General features: G+C 50.2%; 1 protein-coding gene across 3 annotated transcripts; it reads left to right on the top strand.

The window, feature by feature from the left end:
- The first annotated feature begins 870 nt into the window (after window positions 1–870).
- Window positions 871–17,684, top strand: L3MBTL2 (L3MBTL histone methyl-lysine binding protein 2). Of its 3 annotated transcripts, none has more exons than XM_042051019.1 (17): window positions 871–958; window positions 2,407–2,674; window positions 2,889–3,022; window positions 3,729–3,852; window positions 4,820–4,899; window positions 5,611–5,728; window positions 6,058–6,192; window positions 6,847–6,935; window positions 8,524–8,752; window positions 9,452–9,531; window positions 10,107–10,211; window positions 11,327–11,474; window positions 12,301–12,383; window positions 14,072–14,306; window positions 15,063–15,128; window positions 16,052–16,174; window positions 17,001–17,684. In XM_042051019.1, exons 1-17 carry the CDS (start codon window positions 938–940, stop codon window positions 17,108–17,110), a joined length of 2,148 nt encoding a protein of 715 aa, XP_041906953.1. In that variant the 5' UTR covers window positions 871–937; the 3' UTR covers window positions 17,111–17,684. The 3 variants fall into 3 exon arrangements, with proteins under 3 accessions (XP_041906953.1, XP_041906954.1, XP_041906955.1); XM_042051020.1 differs by having other exon boundaries at window positions 3,729–3,843; XM_042051021.1 differs by lacking the exon at window positions 15,063–15,128.

The following is a 17,684-nucleotide window of genomic DNA, read 5'->3' on the forward strand; positions in this document are numbered from 1 at the left end:
GCTTTACTCCCACCTGCAGCTAAGACTGTACAGTTGTGCTTCACATGTTATTTGTTCAGCCACTCATTACAAAGCCCGTACAGACTAGGAATGTACAGTACAGCCTTTTTTCCCCCTTTCTTTCTTTTCTTTTTTTCCTTTCTTTTTAAAAAAACTTTTTTTCTTCTTTTTTTTTTCCCCTACAACATCAACACAGTGACAGTGATAACAAAATAAAGGGGGTAGAGTGGAAAATAGAACTGACTTGAGGGACTTACCTTTACATAAACTTCTTGACAGGCTGATAGAGCTGTGGTTGTTTAGCCTGGAGAAGGGAAGGCTCTGGGGAGACCTCACTGCAGCCTTCCAGTACCTGGAGGGGGATTATAAAAGGGAGGGAGATGGACTTTTTATACGAGCAAGTGGTGACAGGACAAGGGGCAATGGTTTTAGACTGAAAAAGGGCAGACTGAGATTAGATACAGGAAGCAATTCTTTACTGTGAGGGCATTGAGGCGCTGGCACAAGTTGCCCAGAGAAGCTGTGGATGTCCCATCCTTGGGAGTGTTAAAGGCCAGGTTTGACGGGGCCCCGAGCAACCTGGTTTAGTGAAAGGTGACCCTGCCCACGGCTGGGGGTTCGAACTGGATGATCTTTGAAGCACCGTCCAACCCAAGCCGTTCTGGGACCGAGAGGGCTAATCCCGAACTACAAGCAGGAATGGGGCCAGCGGGGGGCGGCAGCGAGGCCCGACCTTTCCGCGTCCCTGGGCGGGACCGCCGCGACGCGCTAGGCCCCGGAGAAAGAACTACAGCTCCCGTCGTGCCCCGCGGGCAGCGCGGCGGAACAAGCTCCCCGCTGATTTGCTGTGCTTTCCGCTGCTCTCGCCAATCAGACGCAGAGCTGACGGGGGACGCTGTCCACGCGCGTGAGGCGGGCTGGCGGCGTCCCGGGAGCGATGGAGCGGGACCGGGGAGAGGTGAGCGGGACCGGACGGGACGGGACGGGGCGGGGCGGGCCGGGCCGGGCCGGGCCGGGCCGGGCCTCCGCCGGGGTCCGGGCTGGGCTGCTCCTGGGGGCGGCGGCGGTGGGTGCGTCTGATGCCGGCGGGACGGGCCCCTGCGCCCCCCTCAGCTTCCTGATGAGGCTCCCGGTTCTGCTGCCCTTGCTTGGCAGCTCTGGGATTTGTAACGTGTCCACAAGTTTCACTCGCCTGTTGTGGAAGAGTAACGATGCAGTGGTGCTCGGGTCCTGCGAGCTGGTGGAAGGTGCACCCACACAGGGACTAGAAGGCGATGAAAATATTTCTATTTTAGAGGAGTTCAGGCCTCTCAGACATCAGGAATGCTGTCTGAGAGCCTGGATCCGCAGGAGAGCAACTCTTTGTTCAGGGAACAACCTGGGAGCCTTGTGTCTGTTTTGTGTGGAAGCCAGAGAGGATGCGGGGAGACAGCAGTGAGTGAAGTCTGATCTTCCTTGTCCACGTGTCTATAATGGGAGCCAGGGATCAGAGGGAATTTAGCACGGGAAGGTGATGGGCTTGCTGCTGATCTTTTGTTGTTGCCCACTTGGATAAACAATTGTATCCTCATGCCTCATGTAGGCATGAATCTGCTTTTCTGTTCCATCACTTCCTGTGCTGATGCTGACTTCTTGCTGCTCCTTCATGAGTTGCTAACACCTTTTCCCAGATTCTTTTGTGCTTATTTGGAGCCTGGTTCAAGATTCTTCTAGTCTGAGACACAGTCACTGTTTTTCTGTGCCCTTTCTTCAGTCTCTGCCTTGCAGCAAGTACAAAGAGCTAGTGAAGATGTTTAGCTGTGGAGACATCTAGTTTTAGGCAAAAACCTGTAACAAACGTTCTGCCATCCTGCTGGTGCAGTTCCTGAACTGAGGTTAGCTGTGGACTGTGCAGTTTCCAGAGGACATGAACTGTCTCCAGGGCTGAGGTGGCTCTGCTGACTTCCAGGCTGTGCTGGTCTGGTGAGCTGTGGTGGCAGGAACGTGCAGCTTTGTGCTCTGCTCTGGAAGTCTGTGGTGGCTTTACTGTGACGGTGTCTGCATTGCTGTGCTGTGCAGCTGTGCTGGGAGAAACATGGCCTGGAAGGACGCAGTCTCATCTGTCCTGCATCAGCATGGCAGTGCTTTGCCCTGTACTTCTTCCATGTTCCTCAAGCTGTTTTCTCTCTAGCTACAGCCCTGTGGCACTTTTCTCTTGAGAAGCAGAATGCAGCCTGTGGAATAACAGTAATGGGATCTGTTTGGGGGTAGGGATTCAGACTCCTGCCTTTGGGGCTATTATGTGGACTCCTTGCTTGCCCTGAGGGCACTCCCTTGCCCAAGAGGCCTCCCCTGGCAGCAAAGGCAGGTTTATTGTGCAGTAGGGTGTAAAATGTCTATTTTAAAGCAAACTGGCTCTTTTTGTAGTTGGTGTCTGCCTTCTGCCACAAAACTTCATCTTTGGAGCGGGTGGAGGAGGAAGGCGATGACGATGAGGAGGATGATGAACTGGACATCTTTGGGGGTTATGACAGCCTCACATGCTACAACAGCAGCATGGGCAGTGACAGCAGCTCCTGTCTAGAGGAGTCTAGTGATGATGAGGTGGCAGACCGGGAAGCTGGAGAGCTTTCGACCTCTCGGATGCACCACCCATCCACAGGCCGGCTCACAGAAGACAGTGGCTCCGAGCCAGGTACTGCCTGTGCTGCCTAAAACATGTTCAGGGGCAGCGAAGGGTGTGTGGCTGCACCTTGGGGATGCTTTGGGAGCAGTTTTGGATGCAGACTGCATTTTCTGGGCTATGTGGGGGATCTGCTCTGTATAATGATGGTTAGCTGGTCTCAGCTCTGTCCTTGTAGTGCATTGACTCTGCTGAATGCTCACATTTTTGGCCTTCCTTCTCTCAGCTGTGTGCGAAATGTGTGGGATTGTAGGCACCAGGGAGGCTTTCTTCTCCAAGACCAAACGTTTCTGCAGTGTCTCCTGCTCCAGAAGCTACTCCTCAAATTCCAAAAAGGCCAGCATCCTGGCCAGACTGCAGGTGAGTTAAAACCTTTTCATCTGGCTCTCAGGCTCCATTGTGCTCGCAGGCTCTTGTGCTGGGGGACTTCAACCACCCCGATACCTGCAAAAAGTAGCATGGCAAGCTGTAGGTAATCCAGCAGACTCCTGGAATGCATGGGGGATAATTTCTTAAGCCAGGGGGACAGACAGCTGTAGCAGAGGGAATGTGACAGTAGATCTGATGGTCACCAAGGTAAGTGAACTAATTGGGGATGTCAAAATTGGAGTCAGCCTGGGTTGCAGTGGTCATGCATTGGTGGAGTTTGCAGTCTTGAGGAATATAGGTCAGGTAAGGAGTAAAGTCAGGCTCCTGAACTTTAGAAAGGCAGACTTCCAGCTCTTCAGGGAGATTCTATAATTCTATGAGCTTTCCTGGGGATGGAGCAGGATGTGCCTGTATGTAGGGGTAGGTGGTTGCTCTCTAATTCAATATCAGACTGACATTCCCAGTGGCTTATTCTTCCTGCCTGAAGTCCCCAGAGAAGGCATGCCAGCTTAAAGGTGATGCTCTCTAAAAGCTGAGGACGGACACTGATATTTTACCTGCTGTTTCTTGTTCCTGTGAGCGTTAATAAATATTGTAGTAACCTGAAAATTGGCCCAAGGAAGAGGTGCATACCCAGTTGCAGGGGGTGACTTAGTCTCTTGTGCCATTAATGTTTCTAATATTCCTTCTTTTGTAGGGGAAACCACCAACGAAGAAAGCTAAAGTTCTGCACAAGGCATCCTGGTCAGCCAAGATTGGGGCCTTCCTCCATTCGCAGGGCACGGGACAGCTGGCAGATGGGACACTGACAGGTCAGGATGGTGAGTGTAGGTGAGGTGTGAGGAGGTGCAGCTGCTGGAGTCACAGAAATAGGGACACCTTGAGGGCTGTAAGCTCTGCAGTCCTCCTCCTCCTCCCTGGTACACTGCCTTGTATGATATGTGGATTGCTCTGACATAGGCTGGCAGGACACAGGGCACATCTTTTTTCCTCTCCCTGCTCTGGTGGAGGTTCCTGCCCATCACTATTGTAGCCTCATCCTTGCTCCTCATACGACTTGACCTGGAGTGTAAGCTCTGTGGTCCCAGTCCCACGAGGTGCTGACTTCTGCTGGCAAAGGTGACTTAAAGGTGTCCTGCTTTTCTCAGCCATTCACTGCCCCGCTGCTTGTGGGAAGTTATATTTGCCCCAAGTCACTCACTGATCAGCTTGAGCAATAACCAGCTCACTTCCAGCTGAAGGAGCAGCAACTTACTGTGTTAGGGCAAAGGGGAGCGCCGGGGCATGGCAGCAGTAGGGTGTGATCCCTGAGCAGACTGCTGCTGGAGCAGAGCTGTGGCCTTCAACCAGGAGTGGCTGTGGGATTAACCTCTCAGATTAGTATCTCTGAGTTTCTCAGCACCTTCTGGGAAAGCAAGTGCTGCTGATATGACCCTGCACTGTTGCCGCTGAGAGGCAAAGCTGTGAAGTGGTGTAGCCCTGAAAGGATGCTCTGTCCCTGGAGTGCTTTAGCCCTGGGCTGGACTTGACCCCTTTTATTTCCCTTTCTGCTTCCCTTTTTTCAAAAGCAAGTGACAGTAAATACTGATTAATAATGTGCTTTGCTTCTTGTGGGGGCTAGTGACCGTGCACTCATAGGGGTCAAGTTTCCCACCAGAGAAAATGCAGTGGAATGCGTAATCCCTGTGTGCTGTGTCCCAGTGCCTGGAGGCTGCAGGCTGTAGTCCAGAGGTAACTGAGCTCTGTGCCTATTCTGTGATCTCACCTGATTTTCTGCTCTAATTGTAGCACTCGTCCTGGGCTTTGACTGGGGAAAGTACCTGCAGGAGCACAGCTACAAGGCAGCTCCTGTCAGTTGCTTCAAACACGTGAGTTGTACTTTGCTGTGCATGGCAGGGCACACGGGGCGTGTCATATGCATGGGCCCCCCTGTGCTCCTGTGACAGGTGGTGAGCAGAGGCCCAGCAGGGGGTTATTGAGACCCAGGTGATGCGAGGAAAGAAGTGGTGGTTCCTTGCAACTGAGAATGGGAGTCTCACAAAGGGACCAGGAGTTTGGGGGGAAGGAAGCAGAGGGGGACTTGATAGAAACACTGCTGGTAGTGATGTGCAGAGAGGAACTCAGTTTATGTGAGCCTGGCAGTAGCTGCCCCTCCAGCATGTCTGATTCTGATAAGACTTGTTATATTCCTTTTGAGTTGTGGTCTGATAATACTGACAGCATTTCCTTTTTCTTGAGGATAGGTCAGGCAGACATGGCAGGTTTATTGATTGTTAGGTATTTTTGTGCCATAGAGGAATGGCAGCAGCTACTTTGGGATAATAGGATAGCTGGCAGTGAAACAGTTAAGTGTTGCTATATGGTATTCTGCCTTTTGGGATCCTCAGTGAACACCCCAGTGAGATGTTTGGTACAGTTCAACTGTATTTCAAGACTTTGGCAGATCCAAGAGGGGTAAGGCATGCAAGCCTGTGCCTAAAGTGAAAAGGGTAGCTGCCTAAGAAGTGTCTGTGGAAGCTAGAAGGGCCTGCTCTGATTGTCCACATCCCTCTCCCAACACGGCTGCCTCAATCTTTCAGGTGCCACTCTTCGATCAGTGGGATGATGTGGTGAAAGGTATGAAAGTGGAAGTGCTGAACAGTGATGCTGTGCTCCCCAGCCGTGTGTACTGGATTGCATCCGTCATCCAGATTGTAGGTATGTCTCCGATGTCATCTTTGACAGCTGGGTACAGCTAAGCTCTGAAGGAAGCTTTAGAGAGCTGAGGGTAGCTGATCAAGCAAAACAGCAGCTCTTTGGAGCTCTACAACTGCTGAGAGATTTTGGAACAGGAAATATCATGGTGCCGGAGTGAGTGGAAACCAGCATGTACTTCCTCTTGTGCTTGCTGGGCAATTTGCAAGAATAGTTGCTGGAGAAGCTCTGGTAACCCTTGCAGTGCTCTGAAGGCCATGCTGTAGGTGCTAAGGCTGTGGTGCCAGATTTGTGGCCTCTAATGCCTTTGGTTGTCTGCTCTATCCTGGCAGGATATAGGGCCCTTCTGCGATATGAGGGCTTTGAGAATGATGCTGGTCATGACTTCTGGTGCAATTTGGGCACAGTGGATATTCATCCCATTGGCTGGTGTGCCATCAACAGCAAAATCCTGGTACCACCACAAAGTGAGTGTGGGGCAAGAGAGGTCAGCACATACCTGGGCATGGGGAAGCTTTGGTTTATGCCTAGCACAGGGGGACAGGTGCTCCCACTGCATGTAGGACTACAGCTCCATTTGTGCTTTGAGTTACAAGCAGCAGTTTGAGTTTGAGAAGCTGGAGGCTGCTTGGATTGCTCCCTCTGCATCTCCCTGTCATTGACCTGGGGATGCTGCATGCAGAGCTGATTTCAGACCTGTGGGGGCTAATGCAGGTGGCTTTTCCTCCTTCTAACCCACGTGGTGGCTGGACTTGAACTTTGGGGGAACTTTTTGGTCCTATATCCTGGGCAGCATCTCTGGTAAGCACAGTGGTTCCAGTCTCTGCACAGCTAGCAGTTCAGAGAGGGATGCCACTTTAGTGGAATTTTGGCAAGCTGAGATGTTTTTGCTCTATTACCACTTCCTTATCTAGATCAGTGGAGTTGAATGTCTGCTTGGCCCAGTTAATTCTGTAATGGTGATTGCTTCAGCCAGATGTGGGGGCAAGCTGGCAAAACAGAGTACAGAATCTGAGTGTGAAGAAGGTCTTTTAGTGCTAATGGGCTGTCAGAGAGATGAAAACTGTGGTGCTGTAATTATTTTGGTCATAAAGATGGACTTTTTCCCTGCCCATATATAGCTATCCATGCCAAGTACACTGACTGGAGAAGTTACCTCATGAAAAAACTGGTGGGAGCCAGGACCATCCCAGTGGATTTCCACATGAAGGTAAACATAGGAGGCTGTCATTTTACATGGGGTAAATGAAGCTGAAGTCAAAACATGCTCAACATGTCTCTTCTGGTTCTGATCTGTGCAACTTTTGTGTGCCTTGAAACCTGGGCAGGGCAGGGGCAGTGAGTGCTTCCACGTGCTCCTAAGATACCTGTCATGATGCTGTGGGTAATGGCACAGCCTCCATGCCCTCTCAGCACAACAGTTTCTCCTTTGGGTCACAGGCAAGCTTTAAAATCTGTTGTCACGTAGTCTGCTGGGACGTACTGGGGATGAGGTTTGGCATTTTGCTGAAGGGAGAGAGCAGTGCAGCTCCAACCTGGCCTTTGGCTGCCATGTTTCAGTGACAGGGAATGGCTCTGAGAGTCAAAAAACTTTGTCTTCAGTGTTGGTAGCAAAGCAGCCTGGAGGGAGTGAGAAGGGCACAGGCTTCCTTGAAATACCATGGCCTCGGCATCTTTATAGCTCTCATGATTTTTTTTGTGTAGCCTGCACTGAGATTAGAGCTTGTTAGAGAGAAGAGGGTCTTCTGGGGCTAGGAGCTTTGGAAATGGCAGATAACAAAGTCCCAGAGGCAGCAGGCAGGAAGGCAGGTGATAAATTGTTCTATGTGCAAGGTAGGTGGTGACACTGAGCTGGAGATCTGGATGTAGTTAGTGTTTCCCATGTCACTTCTTAGAAAGTTAAGAGGGTGTTTGTAGCTGCTTGTTCCTGGGCCACAGCTTGTAGCTGGAAGGGAAGTGGTGGAGGGAAACAGACATTGCTTGTGTCTTTCTCCCTTCAGCATCTCCCACCTAATAAACAGGAGGTGGAAGGGGAAGACCTTAGCTTAAAAGTTCTTCTGGATTCTTCTGGTGTAGGCTGGTTTGGGTGCCTATTTTGTGTTTCCTAGTTGCTGCTCAGCATCTTGGGATCACAGTTCCAAAATGTCAGATGTCCTCTAAGCACCACTGGGCATTTGTGGATGAGTAGGACAAGGCTGTATGAGCAAACTGAACGTCTCGAAAAAAGTCAGAAATCAGCCAGTGACTCTTTTTATATGCCTGTGCATTTGGGTCAGTCTGTAGAGTAACTGGCTTTGGATGTGGAGTTGGCAGATAGATCATTGTGTAGTTCAACCTCTGGTCAGAATGAAAAGGTGGAAATAAGAACCTGACCTCTTTTGAAGTCAACTGAAAATCCTGTTGCCCTTTGGGAAGCTACACCTCTAACTAATTGCAGCCTTGAAACCCTTGTGATCTCTTTCATGACTGAGAAAGGCACACAATTCCTCACTCAGTTTCTGGTGAGCAGAAGTTCACACTGGGAACATTCACACAAGGTGGTGGCTGGGCATGGCTGCTGGTCGGGGTGGGGCAGCTCTTATGAGGCGACACGACAAGGGAGACTCAGGGAGTGTGTGCCCAACCACACTGTCATGTCTGGGGCTGCCAGCTACCTGTCCACCCGATGAACCCACTCCCATGCATCCCTTCCTAGTCAGCTTTGGGCAGTGCCAGGGTGCCTGTCTGTGGGGAAAGCTGTTCTCTGAAGTGTTTGGAGCACTGTGGTTGATCTCACCTCCTCTGTCGGTTGTTGCCAGATGGTGGAGAGCATGAAGTACCCGTTCCGGCAGGGCATGCGGGTTGAGGTGGTGGATAAGAACCACGTGTCCCAGACACGTATGGCAGTGGTGGATACAGTGATTGGGGGCAGACTGAGACTCCTCTATGAGGACGGTGACAGCGATGATTTCTGGTGCCACATGTGGAGTCCTCTCATCCATCCTGTGGGCTGGTCACGGAGAGTGGGCCATGACATAAAGAAGACAGGTAAGGATCAGGCCACTGCAGCCATCTTCTGATTTGCTGGGAACTGCCTGCACCCTGTTGTTGACACCAGTCTTGACATGCTGGGAGTGAGGCAGTTGCCTCAAGACCTGACAGATGAAGTCTGCTTAGTTTTGTGTCTGCTGGTTTTTTATCGGGGTAGATAAAAAAGCCCCATGATCACAGGTCAGGACAGGGGACTGTAGAGTTTCTTATGTGAAGCAGGCAGTCTGTCTCCCTAGTGTGAGAATGCAGACTTTGCAACATGACAGATGTTTATAGTCTTTTTGAGGAAATTCATGCTGGCTTCTGTAACACTGGATCCCATCAGGTTGTGTTTTTCTGGACTTTACCAAGAGGAATTGTTGATCGGCTTAGGCTGGCAGAAAAAAGCAAGACTTGAGCTCTGCTGATCCTTTAGGTTGTGTCTCCATTCCTTGTTGCCTCTCCCTGGTGATTACAGCCACATGTAGCGGTGTTACCAGTAGTGCTCAGGAAGCTGAGCCATCTGCTTTGAGCAAGCCCTTCATCACAGCCCATTTTATGAGAAGTGTAGAAGGACTGACCTGTTCTTTTTATTAAGTGGCCTCATATTGAGGGGGTTTATAGCACCTAAGCTCTCACAGGAAAATTAATAACCAGTCTGTTTTCTTACTGCAGTTGCTGCAGGTTTTTTACCTCTCTTTCTTCCATTCCTCACAGAAGAAAAACGTAATGACATGGCAAACCATCCCACCTTCCGGAAGATCTACTGTGATGCTGTCCCCTATCTGTTTAAGAAGGTAGGACAAGTCTGCCTTTCTGTGGGGGTCACAAAAAAGGAAGTGGTGATAGCATTTCCTTCCTTGGGCATACATGCTGCCGTGTGGGTTGTTGAGGGTGGCTCACTAGTCTTTCTTGTAGCGAAGGGTGTCAAGGCTCTGGTTAAGCAGGAGCAGGTCAAACTAGAAAGCTGAAAGAATTAAAGGAGAGTGACAGATTGAGGGACTTAGTTGAAGGGCAAGCAAAGGAGCTTTGAGTTGGAGAGGGAAGAGGATTGCATGGGAGAGACCAGTTCCAGCAAGGAACTGGATCACGCTGGTAAGAGCTGAGATGAGAAGGAGGCTTGTTTTGTTGTGGAGCCGCAGCTGGGCTTGGCTCTCTGACTGACCAGAGCTGTGGCAAGAGGTTGCTGACAGAAACAGAGTGTTGGTTTGGCTGCCTCTTTGTATTTCTTGTAATATTTTTGCTTTCCCCTCCCAACTTGAGTTGAGCCAAGTGAAGGAGTTCTAATCCCATTTGCACTTGCTGTGCTCGGTGTCAGGATGGGACTGTCCCATACCCCTGGCAGCACATGATACACCAGAGTCTCCCTTAGGTACGGGCTGTCTATTCTGAAGGTGGATGGTTTGAGCGAGGCATGAAACTGGAAGCCATTGACCCCCTAAATCTGGGCAACATCTGTGTGGCCACTGTTTGCAAGGTAAGTTCAGTGGGCCTAAGGGGGTCTGCTGTGTTTACTTGAGATAATGCAGCTTCTCCTCAGGTCTTTTCAAATGAGTAAGACCAGGTAGGATTTTGTGTAGGGGAGAGGAGAGGGCTGTCAAGAGAGGTGGACAGCTGTTGTGTGGAGGGAACTTGGGGGTTACCTCAGAGGTCTAACAAGCTGTCATCCACGTGTACCTAAATGGACAGCATGAAGATGAGCGTGCTTGGTCTGCAAGCTAGTGTCCAGTGTGTCTGACTGGCAGCCACCCTTTTTCCACCTTTGGGCATGCAGTAGGGAAGATTTGTTCTCCAGTTCTGAGAGTGCATAGAGAGGCCTCTGTGGAAAGAAGGGGACCTCCATGTGGGGAATGGCATGAGGAAGCTGAGGATGGATGTGTCTCCTTCAGTCTCCCTTGATGAGGTGGTAGTAAGTTCTACTCTTGTGCTAGTCTTGAGAAGTAAATTGCTTGCCCAGGTTCCCTCAGTGAAGTGTGTTGAGTGTTGAAAGTATAGCATCAGTCTGGGCTTTTCCTGCTTCCTCAGGAAGCTGTTTGCCCTTGCAGAACCCAAGCTGAGGACTTTGACACCTGGAGTTTGGCAGTGGGATGCTAGGAGAGCTGTTCATGTCTGTAAAATGTTCCCTTCAGTCTTTGCTTGGAAATGGAAGAGTTTGGGACAAGCATGCCTATCACCTTTGGTAGGCTCCAATTACCAGTGAGTGACAGGATAGGACAACTCTTGTTGCTGTATGAAGTAGCAAATCCAAGGGTGGTGCTCCTTCCCTTCTACCCAGTAACAAATTTGTGATCTGGCTGGTGTAAAGGGTTTTTGGGCTGCCAATAAAGTGTTTCTAGGGGAGAACAGAGCTCCTGACCATTTAAGGCTTTTCACATAGTCCTTTCACAAGGCTCTTAGTTTTGGTCCCAGTCCTGCAGAAATTGCTGCATTGGGGGTTAGCTTGTGTTGACTAACATACTAGTATAACATTGCATTTTACTATCTAGTGGCAACTGTGATCAATCTGTGGGGACTCTTGAGAGAATCTTTTGTGAGGAAGAGAGGCTTTAGAGCAAGCAAAGCTCTACACTCATGCCTTCACTCCCATCTCAGGTTCTCTTGGATGGGTATCTCATGATCAGCATTGATGGAGCCACATCTGATGATGGCTCTGACTGGTTCTGCTATCACGCCTCCTCACACGCCATCTTCCCCGCCAACTTCTGTAAGAGGAACAACATCGAACTGACCCCTCCAAAAGGTGAGATTTGGACTCTGCCCTGTGGTACAAACCTGCATGCAGAGTCTGATGGGTGGTGCTTTTCTGAGAGGGGTCGTGTTCAGATGAATCTAAACAAGGTCCCAGTCCGCTTGTTTTTCAGGGAGATAGGGCTAGTTCAGAGGCAGGCTCTTTGAGCTCTCCCCATATACCAAGTCTTGGTTAGCTCCTGGCAGATCAGTGGGACAGGTGTATGATCCCCAAACTGAACAGAATAAAATGTTTTAAAGGACAAGGAGGGTGGGAAGGGATAAGTAGAGCCATTGCTGCAGGAGTCAGTACTCAAGTGTCCAGAGTCATCTCTATTCCTTTCTCTATGAATAGATCAGACATGAGTATTTCTTCAAACTCCTAAGAGACAATCACCCTAGCAGTTTTTACTGCCTCATCTAGCCATACCCAAAAAGGCCTGCTCTGAATTTCTGTGTTGCAGTATTTTTGTGCAGTGCTGTTCCATCTTCCTTTGATGTTCCTGCTGCTGGGAGGAAGACTGGTTTTAGTGGCATTTTGAACATACTACTTCCTACTTGCTGCTGCTCCTCCCCTTTCTCTGTGGTCTGCGTCTATGGCTGACACAGATGTTCAGAGCTGCAGCTTGCACTTTTCTGTATTTGCCAGCTGGAGAGGGGTGCTGGACTCCCATGGAATCCATGCACTAGGTTCATGTCCAAGATCAGGCTGTATGTGCTGGTTCATGAACCTGTTTTGCAACCAGTTGCTGTGCCTCCTTCCTGCGTACTCTGCCTTTTCCCCAACTGGTCTACCCAGTGACTACCTTTTTACCTCTTAGTGTTTCTTCCTGCTGCAGGGCACGATGCAAAGACCTTCAGCTGGGAACGTTACCTGGAAGAGACCAAATCAAGACCTGCTCCATCACGGCTGTTCAACACAGTGAGTGCTGCCAGGAAGAAGTGATGGGTGGGGATGCTTGAAGTAAGGGAGGAGGAGTGCAGGAGCTCTGTCTGTTGTGGGATCACTGAGGTGGAAGTGCTACTTGTCCAACACCCCTGCTACAGCAGGGTCACCTGTAGCAGGTTGCTCAGGACCATGTCCAGATGACTTCTGGATGGATGGAGACTCCACAACCATGTGGGCAACCTGTGCCAGTGCTCACTGGCACTCACAGTAGACCGTGTGTCCTGATGTTCACAGGGAAACTCCTGTGTTTCAGTTTGTGCCCGTTAACTCTGGTCCAGGCACTGGGCACCACTGAGAGAAATCTGGCTCCATCTTTGCACCCTCATTTCAGGCATTTATACACATAAATAAGGTACCCCTGAGTCTTCTCTTCTCCAGGACGAACAGTCACAACTCTCTCAGCCTTTCCTCATACAATGCTCCAGTTCCCTCATTATCTTCCTTGTCCTTTGCTGGACTCTCTCCAGTATGTCCATGTCTCTCTTGTACCAGAGAACAATTCAGGTGGGGCCTTGTCAGCGCCAAGCTGAGGGGAAGGATCACTTCCACTGATCTGCTGAGAACAGGCTAACATTAGCCTCCTTTGTCCCAGGGGCACATCCCTGGCCCATGTTCAACTTCATGTCCACTGGGATTCCCAGACCCTTTTCTACCAAACTGCTTTCCAGTCAGTCTGCCCCCAGCTTGTGCTGGTGCCTCGGATTCTTCCTCCACAGGTACGGGATTCTACCATTTCTCCAGCTTGTCAAGGTACCTCTGGATGGCAGCACAACTATCTAGTATATTCTGTCTCTCCTCCCAATTTTCTGCCACAAGCAAGCTTGCTTGGTTTGACATGACACTCTGACATGTCATTGGGATATGTAATGAAGATGTTGAATAGGATTGGATCCAGTATTGACCCCTGGGGTACACTGCTAATTACTAGCCTCCAGCTAGACTTCATGCTACTAATAACCATCCTCTGGCCCTAGTCACTCAGCCAGTTTTCAATCTATCTTGCTGTCTCCTGTATAGTTCAGGCACACAGCATATATAGCTCAATCATCTTCTCTATGAGGTTCTGATGGCAGACAGTGTCAAAAGCCTCCCTGAAGTCAGGATAGACAATATGCAGTATCTCTACTGGGCTGCAGTTTGCTGACAGTCGGCACTTTAAGGAGAGCTCAAGGCCCAGGAGTATGTACTCTCCAAGTAGGGACAGCAGTGTCCTGCCTTTGTGGGTGTTAAGATATCTTGGTCCCTCTGAGTGTGACCTGTGATTCTGTAGTGTTTCTGTGAGCTCCAGTCTCCTGGTGGGCTCCTCATTGCTCATTGCCTGTGGATGTGTGGCTGGCATGCAAAACTGGTGCAGTACCTGGGCCTGTGCTGGTCTTCTGATACACCAGGGGTATGTCAGATAATTGTTTGACTGTGTGTTCCTGAACTGCTGCTTGCTGCTCCCCCCAGGTCAGGATCTTGCTTCTAAAGTCTGGGTTGAGATTGACTAAGGACACAGCTGGCCTTGGATCTGTTTTTGGATCTGTGGGCTTGTTGTCTGTCTGCTTGCTTTAGGCTGAAGGCTAGCCTGTGCGAGGGTGCTGTTGGCCAGGTACGGGTTTGGACTGAGTGCAGTGGCCTTGGCTTTTCTTTTTTCATGTTTTCATTTTTTATGCACCCAGGACTGTCCAAACCATGGCTTCAAGGCAGGCATGAAGGTGGAGGCAGTGGACTTGATGGAGCCCCGACTCATCTGTGTGGCCACAGTGAAGCGTGTAGTCCAACGTCTCCTTAGCATCCATTTTGATGGCTGGGACAACGAGTATGACCAGTGGGTGGACTGCGAGTCTCCAGACATTTATCCTGTGGGGTGGTGTGAGCTGACAGGCTACCAGCTTCAACCACCAGTGGTTCCAGGTGAGTGAAGATTTTACTGTGGTTTCTAATGCTAGAGATAAAGGTTTCCTTCCTCCTGCTCCGAGTGGCTCCTTTGGTTTTTGGGCCTTGTAGGGAGAAGCAAATGGCCTCCTTGATTTGCACTGGCTACCATAAACCTTCCTCTGTTGCTACATTCTAGCAGCTGGCAGAGGGAGGAGTCTGATGGGGAGAAAACAGCCTGAGTTTTGAGGTTGGCTCTGTTTTCCCTGTTCCCCCACACCGAGAATTAATTGCTCCTGCAAAGTTGGGTAGAGTTCCAGGTGGTCCTATCCCTGCACAGCTCCCTTTTATGAAGCATATCTATGACCTTAGCCAGGTAGCAGTGGGAGCTCAGCCCACGCTCCCTTTTCTCATCAACTCTGTGACTCTGTCTGTAAAAGGTAAGAGCATCCTCTCAAGAGTTCGTTCCTTCCCTTGTCACAGGGAGGCCACTGCCTCACCTTTGCAGATGTTTTCCTTCTTATCCCAAACTATGAATCTTGTTTCTTTACTGCCCCTGCCAAGTCTGTACTGGCCTCTCTCCCCTGTGCTGCCCCAGCCTGCCACCCTGGGCCCTCACCTGGAAGCACAGACAGCAACTGCACTAGAGCCTTGCTTTCCCCTCAGCTGGTTGTCTTGGGAAGAGGGCTTTGGCTTGGGGGGATGGGTATATCTGTTTCTCGCTTATGTCACTTCATCCCAGTTACCTACTGGTTATGGGACTTGGCTTTCGTTTCCCTCTCGTCTCCATGACAGAGCGCACAACTCCAGCGAAGGCCAAGGAGGTGCCCAAGAAGAAGAAGAAACCCTATGGAAAGAAGAGTGAGTGATGTTTGATTAGTGCCCTCCCGCTCGCTCGCAGGCTGGGCCCAGTTAGAGGAAGCCTGTCCATGTCCCATCAGAGCAGGAGAGAGAGGCCTTGTCTTGCTGTGGATGCCCTTACTCAGCTGTGGGTTTGCCAACACAGCTTCATCCTTCTTACCTGCCCTGTTACCTAAAGAGCAGAGAGCTGTGTGTGGGAAGGATCTGTTTTGCAGTCTGTTTGCTGTTGGCCGAGGTATATATGGCACTTGCTTCCAGGTGTGAGGTTGTGCTTCTTTCCCTGCTGTGTCCTTGATTGGAAGGAGATGTTTGCTGCAGGGTAGCTGGAGAGCAACCCTGCTTTGTGCTGAGGGAAAGAAGGCCTTAAGATGGCTGAAGAGGCCAGTAGAAACCATTTTATTGTTTCATCTTGTCATTGTTGTGGTCATTGTTGCAGTAGCTGTGGCAAATCATGTAGACAGACAAGAAATGCCTTGCTGGGGGGGTGGAGGGGAAAGGACATCTAAAGAATATAAAGATTTTTAACCTAAATGAAAAAGTCAGCTAAAACCAGAACATTACAGTTACAATGTCTGCGCCTTGCAGTAAATATGCTCATTGCCTAGGACTAGACCCAGACAGGTAAGCAAAGCTGACTCTACACTGATTCCAAGAGGACCTGCTCCTTGGAAGTTAAGCACATGCTGAAGCACCTTGCCTTTAATGAAGGAGAACTTGAAAGAGCATATTTTGAGATGATGACAATGGAATTTTTCTCCAGTAGGCCATTTCTGTTGCATAACCAGTTGGCAGCTAATGACCATGTAGCTTTCTGTTCAGTTGTGCTGGTCCCTGGTCTGTGGTTTCTCAGAGGAGCAGGGTTGCTGATTTTCCAGGGGCAAAGAAACACAGTTTTGCTCATACTCTGTTATCTCTTTGTTAAGGAAAAAAGTTACCTGCCAAAGCCCGGAGCATCAAGCAGACTGTCAAGAAGCCTTCTGCCACGAATGCAAAACGAGAAGCAAAAGCTGCTAGCCAGGCTTTGCCAGAGCCAGCACCTGATGAGAGTAAGGGAATGAGTTACTCTACCCCACAGCCACATTCACATCTCCCCATACACCCTCTTGGCCACTAACTCATGGGCGCCTCCAGGCAGGAAAAGGCAGCAGCATGTCAAATGTCCTTCCCTACTTCTCCAGAGATACTCCAGAGAGTAGAAGAAACCATTTGCTTGCTTTCCCTGGAAAAGTTTTCTTCCCAAGAAGATTTGGCGGGACCAGTACTGCTCAATATCTCAATGCTGCTACTGCCTGCTGAGGGCCTGGCTGCCCTGCTGAGCAGTCTGGTTGTGTGAGGTCAGGGAGGAGAGACAAAGTGGGTATGTCAGAGGTGGCTGTCAGATCCCAATCCCCATAAGGGCTGTTGCAGCACGTGAACACAGCCCCTCGTGCTGCAGTGACCAGAAGAGCAGCTGGGTCACTTGCCAACCCTAGTGGGTAGCGGGGAGGAGGGTGGGTGAGGTGCCTTGTGCACATGGGAGTGGAGAGTCATGAAGGTCCCTCCTGTTCCCTTAAGTTCCCCTGTGTGAACCCAGACAGATTGAAAATGGACCACACCAGCTTTTCCTCCCGTAGGAGTTCTTGGGAGCCAGCAGCTGAATGCTGCCAGGGTTTTGTCCCATCCTGATTGCTGCTGTGACCGTGGATAGATTTGCACTGGCATGACAGGGGGCTGCCTGTGGTGAGGGACCCTCAGGAAGTAGACTGGCCCCAGGACCTGGGGCATTTTGACCTGCTTGAACAGAGGTGGTTTGGAGGTGCTGCAGGTAGTGAGAGTCAACATGGGTTGATTTTATTTACTTATTTTTCCCTCTCTCTGTCTGTCTCTTGCTAGTCATTGCTGTGCGGGTGAAAGAAGAAACCATTGACCCTTCAGATGCAGAATTTGGAGAGACAGAGCTTCCTGTTCCCATCAGCAGCATAAAGCAGGAGGACACAGACTGATCTGGAGCATCCCACAGCTGCCCACAGCAGCTTCACCTTGTGGCTCTTTAGGGAAGGTCCTGGCAAAGGGAAGCAGAGGACCAAAAGGGCCTTCTTTTTTTAAAGCAGACCACTCTGCAGCATCACAACTCTGCTTTTCTGGTGTGCAAGAAAATTTCCCACAGACTTGTAATATTAAGCCCTGGGAAACAGCAGAAAGACTGCAGGCGTGCTCAGGAGCATTACCAGGGTTGCTGCTGTGGTTGTGCATGCCTGATTTTGAAGGCACCTTTTGGAGCAGAAGCTCAAAACAGGGAAAGAGGCTGCCAGAGCAGAAAAGGGCAGTTTGGGTTCTTGGCTGTGGCTGGAGGTGATACGCTGCTGTCCAACATGATGAGTGCAGGACATGTCAGGAAAGGAGCTGCTCCCATAGGACTTTGGTGCTGTACTCTCCGGTCTAAGTGCTGCGAGCCCCAAGAAAATCAGGACAGGAAGAGTGGAAAGAGGTGAAGAAAAAAAAAGAGATGATGATGCCTCCTGAAGAAGCGAGACCTTTTTTCATAGAATGGTTTGGGTTAGAAGAGGACCTTGAAGA

The sequence above is a fragment of the Corvus kubaryi genome, unplaced genomic scaffold (assembly GCF_017639235.1).
Source record: "Corvus kubaryi isolate FWS band 111438036 unplaced genomic scaffold, C.kubaryi_AGA036_p1.0 74, whole genome shotgun sequence".
Lineage (NCBI taxonomy): Eukaryota > Metazoa > Chordata > Aves > Passeriformes > Corvidae > Corvus > Corvus kubaryi.

Bases quoted from the DNA above. Each gene is read 5' to 3' on its own strand.
- L3MBTL2 (XM_042051019.1), top strand. From the start codon at position 938: ATGGAGCGGGACCGGGGAGAG. The intron at 6,936-8,523 runs GTAAACATAGGA...GGTTGTTGCCAG, and splicing joins CAGTGGATTTCCACATGAAG to ATGGTGGAGAGCATGAAGTA. The intron at 9,532-10,106 runs GTAGGACAAGTC...AGTCTCCCTTAG, and splicing joins TCCCCTATCTGTTTAAGAAG to GTACGGGCTGTCTATTCTGA.